Source organism: Gymnogyps californianus, chromosome 20 (assembly GCF_018139145.2).
Source record: "Gymnogyps californianus isolate 813 chromosome 20, ASM1813914v2, whole genome shotgun sequence".
In the NCBI taxonomy this organism is placed as follows: Eukaryota; Metazoa; Chordata; class Aves; order Accipitriformes; family Cathartidae; genus Gymnogyps; species Gymnogyps californianus.
The window spans coordinates 9,599,163-9,609,370 of record NC_059490.1 but is presented as its reverse complement, the minus strand read 5'-3'; the positions used below and the strand labels follow the sequence as shown (position 1 = coordinate 9,609,370).

The window sequence follows — 10,208 nt, the reverse complement described above, 5'->3', positions numbered from 1 at the left end:
AGACAACAACATGCTGCAGTTCAGCGTTCAGCAGAGATGAAAAAGAATATTTTCATGTTTTTGTGCCAAAATCATAAGGCTTAGTCCTATTTCTATTGAAGTCAATAGGAAAACTTTTATAGACTTCAGTATAGCAAGACCAGCCCTCTAATCTTTTCAACAAGCCCAGCTTGCAGCCTTGGCTGCGCAGTGTAGTTTAGGTAGGAGGCACAGCGCATTTGAGTTTGATGGATGACACAGCCACGCTCTGCAAATTATGGTTTACTCATGCCCAGTGCATCTGAGCAGCTACTGAGAGAATAATAAAATTTTGAATCTAATAGATTGTATTGTATTTAATGTCAGTTGTGAATCTAATACACAAATGGATAGCTCAAAACATAAGAAGAATGAGACTCAAACCATTGATTACCCCCACTAAATCCAAGCACTCATTTTAGCCTGAAACTTTAGAGCAGATTGCCCTGGACATGAGGAATCAATCATGAGACATCCTGGAAAGGTGATGAACTCGCTTTGTGCACCAGAAGTAATATGAAACAGTCAGCATGCAACGGATACCTAGACTGAAAGCAAAGGTGACAGCTACTGAGCAGCTACGTACAGGACAAAAATGGAAGTAGGGACAGGTAATCAATTCAATTTACAGTAAAAAATGAAAGTAGCCACAATGTCTCACCTGATTAGACATCTTTGAGTAAGGATTTGGTCTAAGACTTACTTATGAGAACCCCAAAGGTGACCAAGAGGAGAAAAATACCAAGGATTTTAGCCATGTAAAAATTCTCTTTTAAATGAATCTGCATTCTTCCTTCTCATGCTTCTTAAGACACAACCAGTTCAAAGCTTAGATAGTTTTCCCCCGTCCCTCACCCTTTCCTTACCACCATTTATCATTATGAAGGCAAGTAGACAGGTTAGAGGCAGGAAAAACTTCCACTGGGATTTCTGTCCAGTATCACAGAGAAGGACTAGATTTACACTCAGTGTTAGAACTGAGCACATGCCTGTTACATAGGTTTGGACGACCTGCAGTTTTTCTACATTTCTTCATCACTAACACGTAAGGAGAATGGGGGTTTAACTCTTTGTATAAACATTGTCCAAGCACTTCAAGACTGGAAGGTGTCAATGCAAGTAGGCTGGAGGGGTGTGCTTGAAAAAGCGAGAGGGCAAATCTCATACTTCAACATGTACAGGATATTTAGAGTGAGGCAAGGGAGGGCTGGAATACTGATGTCTTGATGGATCCACTGACCATCCTCCCCGGAGTGATACAGAAACTCGGGAGCAGCAGAGACATTAAATCAAGAACCTAGAAACAGAAATACCCTGAAGCTCTGAGAACCCAGGGGAAATGAGGACCAAACCTGCACATCCCATGCTAGGGCACGTCCCACTAAAGCAGAACAGCGTGTTCACAGTGTGACCAAATGTGCTGCCGCTAGCTCACTGCGTGTTTTAATGTCTACTGCAGACACAGCTCACTCTCCTCCTAACAAATGCTAAACTGAGTTAAAGATGCAAAGAAGCCACTACTAAGTCCTCATTTAGACCAGCTACTAATGAAAATCAGCACATTTGAAGCTAGAAAACTGTACTTACTTGTATTCATCTTAGCTGTGGTTTCAAAGGAGAAAACAGCTTCAATTGCAGGCTAAGAACTCCAGTGAAATTTAGGATTTACAAATGCTAATACCCTCAGTAATGATTCAGTCTACAGCCATCAGTGAACTACTGGCTTCGCTCATGCATAACATGAAAGTAATATTCACTCATTTCTGGGAAGTAGTTAATTAGATTGTTTGAAAGTTGGTTTTCATCCTATTAACAGCAAAAGCAGGGGAAGCAGGAAGTCAGTAGCCAGGAACTAAACACAAGGAAAACGTGAACTAGAAAACTAAAGAGGAGAGAAGGGGATGGAAAAAAAAAAACACAACCCAAAACTCCTTTTCTTGCCAAAAAGCAAAAGCGACTGGCAACATGCAAACGAGTTGCCTGAGGATCTGACTGTCGCTGGTGAATGCATGCACTTGTGCTTACATGCTGTGAGTAATGCAATCGACCCCCGTGCAGCTACGTGCAGTGCATAAGGTGAAGTTCCCAGTTCCATTTAATTGAGACTGGGACCCTAGTTTACCGCAGTCACATATTGCAAAGTTTGGCAGTATTGGATGAGATCATGAATGGTGTACACTGCAATATCACTTAGTGTGGAGTCAACAACTTTAGTGTTATGGAGAGAGGTTTAGGTTGTTCTCCAGGTTCACTTGTTTTAACCACTTCTCTTCTCATAGTATGCAAAGAACTGTGGATAACACAGCCATGCTTTTCATAGTATGAAAAATAGGTCTCTGAAAATGTGCAAAAAAGGAGAAAAGTAACTTTTATCCTATTTAAGACAGACTAAACATCCCCTTCCTCCTGGGATCTCTTATTACTTCTTTGGTTAAGTTTCAATTTTACAGGTATACGGGCCAGTCCTGATCATGTCATTGATGCTAATAAAAAAAGTCCTATTAATTTCAAAATGACAGGGTATTCTCCTACCACATATACTGTATGACCCTTTCCTGACAGGCTAATTTAGTAATAATTCCTTACTTGGCTCTAACACTATGCTCAGGTGTTTCCTTGGAAATATTTTGTTCCTTTCTGTCATTTCTTACTGCAGATTGAGATTCTTTGTGTGGCAATGGTTCCTTGAATTGGTTTTCCACAGCCTGGCTTCTTTTGCATCCTTCCCAGTTTTCCTTTCCATAGACACTAAAGTGCACCATTTCGATGAATCATGCTTTCTTCTAATAAAATATTATCTGAGTTCAATGCCAAAGGCCAGATTTCTATAAAAGAAATTCAGAATGAGCAATAAGTACAGCAAAAATGATTTTTTGTTGTTCTGTGGGTTTTTTCCCCCTTCGTTTTTGGGGCATCAGAGACTCCTTAGAAGACCAGTAGCATTAGAGGAACTGAGCAAATCATTGCATCTGTAATATTTGATAACTTTATTCTCATTTAAGAGCTACCTTTTCTGCTGGAGTCCATTAGCTAAGTAGGCTGGGTATTGCTGTCTTCCTTACGCTCCTGGGCAGGGCCATCAAGAGCTAGTTCAGTTCTTGGGTCAACAAAATATCTGTCCTCTTACTACTCTGACCTTTCCCACCCCCAGTTCCTAAAGCATACTGACAGGTAGCCCAGAGGCAGCTGCAAAGGGTCAGAGCAGAGGGGAAGGAGCAGGGGGCCCTGGGGTACAAGACTTTTCCTGAGCCCTCCAGGCCCAAGGGAAATCGCTCTGGTTATTCCTCTCACTCTCCCACCTCCCCTCTGGGCAAGAAGGTGACCCAGCGCCCAGTAAAGCGTTCGACCAAATACTCGGGACAATTACGACATAGAGCAAAGCTGAGCCAGGCTTCCTGGCAGCACGCATGGACAGCTTGGAATTAGGGATATGGTTACTGGCTATGAATAGCTGTTACCCAAATACCTTCAGTAGAAGGATAAAAGTCGGCAGACAGTACAGTAAGGCTTTGGCGTATAAAAGCCACTATAACTTATCAACAGCGATACAAAGAAGAGTTGCTGTGTACGGCCCACCGCGCCAGCAAGCCAAACAAAACTCATTTGTTCTGGTGTTGCGCAGATGACTTGGCTGTCTGTGCAACGAGCTTTGGATATCTTCCTGCCTAAACGGGCAAGATCTTCAGATCTTCAGAGTATCAACAATGTCTTTCATGTGTTGGTGCAATGCCTCACACAGGGGAACAACTGGGAATTACCAATATAAAGTGATAATAATGGCTGTCCACACATTTCATTTAACAGGGTACATTCCTCTTTGCAATATTACTGAAAATCACTAAAATAGAAATGAAATAAAAACTGTTCTTTCACTTACTGCTAATAACAGCCAGTCATACTGTCCTTGATAGCCACGTATAATAACATTCAAGAAATATTTTAAAATGGCTTGCTCTATGGTAAAATACTACACTATAAATGAGACTTCTGGAGATGTTACCTAAATTAGTCTTGTTCAAATGCCTTTGTGATATTTAATTATAATAATAAAAGTTAGAGTGCTTTTGCCTTTCCATCAGAAACCGGTCTTATATGTTTTGCTAGTCCCACTCTATACTGGCAACCTGGTGTCGTGGTGTATAATTTCATAGACACAAAGACACTTCACTACCATAGCTCTCATTATTAAACAATATATTTTAATTGTCACCACCTTTCTCATATAGACATGGGCCAAATCTATCCTTATTGGCTTCAACTGAGCTACACAAGGGATGAATTTGGCTCAATATATATAAAAATACAGCAAGTCAAGTAATAAAAAGAAATGTTTGGGTTTCTTTTTTTATAGCAGCCAATGCTTTTTGCCATAAGAACACACATGCCTGGCCAGTAAAATCCCATGATAAAGGACTAAAGTGTTTAAGACTTCATATGCAGAATAGCCCATGGTGTTTAATTACAATAGCAAAAGATACCATGTTATAAAAGCATTTCTTACCTGGAGAAGGGATCCATGCTCTCCAATGAAGCTTAATTACCCAAGACATGCTGAGTTTTTCCCTCCTGGCAATAACCTCTAACACCAATAACTCTGCTATTTCTTTTGACATCTCAATAGCTGAATATTGTTAATTTTTGTTCTAATTTCCTTATTTGGATTATAGCCTTCCAGTGTTTTACTTCCGATGAAAGTTTTGAACATTATAAGAGCTTCATTCCTGGGACATTCCTCTTTCTTTCTTCCACTTTTCCCCTTGGAATTTCGCGCTCTCTCAGCCCTGCTCTGGCACTCCTGCTCCCCCATCTCTTTACGCCTTCCCAGCATACTTGGCTCCAGATGTAGGTTTATGCATTTCCCCTCTTGTGATTCTTTCCTGCTCCACTAGAAAGGTTTCAGCTTCATCTCAGGCCCAGAAGATCCACATTTCTGCAGCATGAATTTACTTAAGACAGTTAAAGAGAATGCCTTGCCTGACTGTAAGTCCCAAGCACTCCTGAGTCATTGGTTTTACAGCTCACACACACACAAACACACAGATCCACACACAGGGCACAGAGCAGTAACTCTGAAATAAGCAGCGGAGCTTATAGGGAGTCCTTCTTTTACTTGTGCAAAAACCCCATCCAACTGATATTGTTTTGGGAAAGTGAGTCTTCATTATTTATTAAGTTATATTAGATTTATAGCTCAGATTTGTGTTGAACTTTTATTAATTCATAAGGAGAAGATTCAATTTTTATATAGAAAAACCTGCTTTTTTTGAGGCGAGGAGGAAACCTCTCCCTTGGAAAATGATGTGATATTGAGCCATGATTTAGAATCATCACCTGCGTTATCCTCCTCATCCTCACGCCTGCATCCTCGGCTTTTGATGAAGTCAATTTCCTGAGTGCATGTGAAAGCCTGTGGCTGCAGCCTGGAACAATCCTACCTCAGTGCTTCCCTTATGTTGTTGATCCTTTAATTTCCTCCAGCCGACTCCTGCAGGGGACTAGTTCGAAGTTTTATGCTACTCTTTTGGACTAATCATTTACGACTGACTTCTTAGAAAAAAAAAAAAATCACTTACATACTGCTACTGCTAGATAGAAGGGTTACTAATTGGGATGTGCTCCTAGCCAAATGGCAACAAAGGTTTAACACCAATTCATAGGAACCTAAAAATTCTGCCCAGAGCTTTATAACCAGACCAGTTATTTAGAATCTTATTCAGAAATTACGGTTGCAATCCATAAAATACCTCTGCAGTGCAAATTTTCACACCTTGAAAAACCAGGCTAGCAGAAAGTCATATAAAACTGATTAATAGACGAAATCACAATGGCAAGAGAAAGATCTCCTATTCTGATGGTTATGAAAGTGACACACAGGGCTCTTATCATGGGACCCAGTTCTATGTGTTAAAAACACAAAAGCGAAGAGTATCTGAAATTACAGATCTGAAAGAAAGACGCATGCTGGATTAGAAGCTTAAAAATATGTGCCTTAGGGGCTAACTGTTGACTAATGACAAAATAGGAAACAAGATGAAATACAGAAGGGACATACATTAATTTCTCCAAGATTATTGATGTTAGTACTCAGTAAAATGGAGAGCAAACCAGTAATCTTATTATAGAAGAAAACCAATATTCATTTAACACTACTTTTGTAATAAAATCTATTAAATTCCAACTTAAAGTTGAGAATCTGATGCTCATCTCTTAGGCAAGAGCCCTATTGTTTTGTTTTATCATGTTAATTACGTTATCACAGATGCACATCCTTCCAAATACTTTCTTTTTGAATAGTGTAGCTTTTCTGAGCTGTGCTAATGAGGAATATCATGACAGTTGTGACCCAGGCTTAAACACACAGACATGAATGGTCAATTATAATAATTATTTTTGTATTTGTATACATTATAGGTGATAAAATTGTTCGTGAAGAATTTTTTTTTGTTACATTAAAGGATAAATTTGTACAACAGTTTGATATATTTTACACACCAGCTACCACTACAAGCTATTGTTAAATCTTAAAATCAATACAAATACATTACTTCAAGTGAAAGCAAAGTCACACACTGTTTTCAAGAACAGAAGTGGGTTCTGCTGCTATTTCTGGCTGCATTTGTTAGCCTGGCTCAGATTCACTCACACAGTGTGGGTGAAAGCTAGCAATTCAACCATTTTACACGCCCATGATAAAAATCTGAGATCCGATTAAAAAATTATTCTGGCATACTAAACCAAATGTATTCCAAAATACTTTAGGAAACAGAAAGGAGGAGATAGAAAGGCTGAAGCGATCATTTGTATGAATGGTTATGTATGGCAGAAACAGAAAAATCTCAAGCAGCAGCCGATTTATACGCTGCTAATTCCTTCCTTAGACGATCAGACTAAGACTGGTCTGATTTCAGCAGGAAAATCTCTGCATAGACATCAACACTGGTCTCAAGCATAAGATCCTAATTATTTGAAAGGCATTTGTTTTCATAGCTTTTTTTTTATGTGTCCAAGCCGATGGCATTTTAATGCCTTATTAAATGGTTGTTTTACAGCAGCCCGTCTGTTCAGTCTCTGTGCCCATGTCTGTACTTTGTGCTGCAGGATTTTACCTTTCATGCTAGCCAAAAAATATTTTCCGAATTCCCTATAAAAGTTTTCGATATTTCCTAAGACAAATAGAGTGGTTTTTTACATACTCCAAAATGACATTGATATGGTAGATATGACATGTATGCCTCTCCATTTATGGTGCAAAAAAGGTGAAGGTTTGTGTTCATTAAAGGGATATGCTCGCTAGCTTGGGCCCAACTTTATATGACTTTTTTTAATTACATAAACAAATGCAAATGTTTTCATTTCTGTTTTTCTTTAATTCCGTTTAAATCCCAGCAATACAAAATATGCGAACTCTCCCCTACCACGTTTTTAGCCCAGACATTGCCATGTGCGATCTCTAAATGCACAAGAAATAAAAAAAAATGAACCAATTCAAAACCAACTTGAAATAAAATGAAATTGATGAGAAGCTTTTATATCACATTACTTTGAAATGCATGTAAGGTAAACAAACATTCAAATGTGACAAGGAAGGTAAATTTAAAAATTGTATGTTTACCAGCATTCTGACAATAGTACCAGTGAAATATTTCTCTTAAACATACGGTGAAGCCCTTGCTTTGTTGAAGTCAAGTGGCAGAACCCCTCCTGACTTCAATGGGGCCAGAATTTGTAACCAGGTAGCTCTCTCCCATCACTTATACACAAAGATTGTACTGCCTCTCCACTTGCGCGGAAGAATAGCTTTATTAGAGTTGGCATTAAATAACAAAAAGTCCTTTACTTATCTGTCTTATTAGTCCTGATGAATATGTGGTATGGATCAGCAAAAATCTTTTAAGATAAAGTATAATCTAAATTGCCTGTTTTCAGTTCTTGAGGGTTCTGTAGCAGTAAGCAATAATGAACAGACGATGGAAGCAGCCAGACTTACAAAAGAAATAGTATTTTAAAAGTACTGTACTTAGGGGAAAAAAGGTTTGCCTTTGTACATAAAGACCTCTATTCATTAAAAGAAGTTTTTACAAATGTGGTTATTTCAAATAGTCAAAAAGTGTGAAATACACTTAAAATGAATAAAATTTGTGGGTTTTCCTATGGGTTAAATATGTGCCATACTAATAAAGCTCTCCTCACACCTCTTCCTACCTCATAGTCTTTGGCCTCATTCTGCAAGATGTTTTGAATTGAGGGAGCTCAGCACTTTGTTGGAATGGACCATTAGCCGTTAAAGTCCCAGCTCTGTAAAGATTAATGGACTTTAAAGGGATCCAGAAGAAATCATCTGAATCTGACATTCAGCATGGCACACATCACAGTGTCCTGCACCAAGCCCACGAAGTACCTACGTGAGTGAGCTCCATGTGCTTACATGGGTCCTAACAATTCTGCCCCGAGGATCCCACTGGAGGACAGAGCACCCTGAGGAGTAGCTGTTACGCTGAGTAGCTAAGCAGGCACAATAAAGGTGAAATGAGAACGGAGACCAAGTCACACAAATCAGAAACATCAAGCAACCTCAAACCTTCTTCCTTACAGCCCCCAACAGGTCAAATTTTAAAGCACAAATTACTTTGAATTCTGCCTAGGTGCTCGGATCTTGTGTTACTCCAGAATCCAAGCACCTCCCAAGTACATACGGATCTGGGGTCATTGATTCAGAGGCCCTCATATCAGGCACAAATAACAGCTAACTGAGTCTGCTATTTCATGGCAATGTGCTTGTTTCTGCAGGAGGGCTTCCCACATTCAGAACCAGTTTTCTGATGCTCTCCTTCCCACTCCTGTTTTTAAAATGTACCTGGCACTTACGCTGCATAAAAATCCCACATCAACAGCTTACACATGAAAAAACCATCCCTGCTTCATGTTTCATGAGATGTACCCCTGCTGATGTAGATCAGTATTACTGGATAACCCACAGTAACCTAGCAGTACCGCTGATTTACATGCGAACTCATTCAACAGAGGTTTTACAAAGTGATGAAAATCTTTACACAACTGATTTTCCAGTGTTTGATCCCTCCTACTGTTTGAAGAAAGCTTCAAATAGCTTTAAAATGAAACAAATGTGTTAAAATCAGATTATTCATAAGTACCCACTTTCCTAGCTTTTGTCCTTTCAGTTTTCAGCTGCCTATGATGTCCAGAAGTTGAGATATCTGTGTTTAATGTGAATGTGTTTAAACCCATGCACTTATTTCCCTTTGCTTCTGTAACTCTGGTATCACGGTCTGTTGCTGCACATGTCAATGAGACATTAGAAATGTAACATGACGGCTCCATGATGGTTCAGATATAGAAAAACAAGACATTTAGGAAAGCATGGCTTTAGATACAAAAACTTTAAAGCTGAATCTCTGTTTGATATAGCAAAAAACCCTCAAAATTTCATAGGACTTGGTTTAATGTAGCAAGAAAATTATCAGTCTATTACTTAGTTCACGTGCATAGACCCCAGAAATCGTAATGATATTTTACAGATAGATAGGTATAAAACCACATATGTTTCAGCCACATGGTATTGTATCAGTCCTTCACTAAGGCACAGATTTTTCTTTGCTTTGTCTAACAGTAGGGATGGAGAATTTAATAGCAGCATACCTCCTTGAACACTAACAAATTAATAAAATTCAATTTATTGCAGCATACTTATGTCAGGAGAAGCTAACAGATGATAGAGCCCTGTGTTTCTTCAATACAATCATGCGTGTTTACAAAAAAAAAGTCCATAATTCTGCGCACAGCAGGAATCCCGTAACAGGAGATGATACCTTCGCCCACCGCTCCAACTCCCTGTCCCAAAGGGACACAGACTTTCAGGAGAGCCATTTTGACAACTGGGCATTGGGCTATTATCAGGGTTTCCCCAGGCGACCTGTTCCTCGTGTTCTGGGATAGGGCAGTGTTGGTAATGAACGTCCAACCTTGCTCTCTAGCTAAACCTGTGCTCAAGCCTGTTTCACACCATGGAAGCACAACATTCCTCCTTTCTGCGATCAGGAGGCAACGTGCCCTTCAGAGTCCCTCCAGCCTGCCGAGGATTTGTCCAAACCATATATCCTTTTCCAAAGAAATGGCAGTGAAAATGTTCTATAGATTTAACCACTGTCAGATGTTCTTTGAGCAGAATATTA

General features: G+C 39.4%; 1 protein-coding gene across 1 annotated transcript in view; it reads right to left on the bottom strand.

Annotated features, from left to right (window-relative positions):
* Positions 1-7,908: 7,908 nt before the first annotated feature.
* The window catches only part of BRIP1 (BRCA1 interacting helicase 1), a 120,882-nt gene continuing 118,582 nt past the window's right edge, over positions 7,909-10,208 (bottom strand). Inside the window, exon 25 of the mRNA XM_050908940.1 lies at positions 7,909-8,000. Coding sequence (XP_050764897.1) covers positions 7,909-8,000 — 92 coding nt within the window. The remainder of the gene's footprint in view (positions 8,001-10,208) is intronic.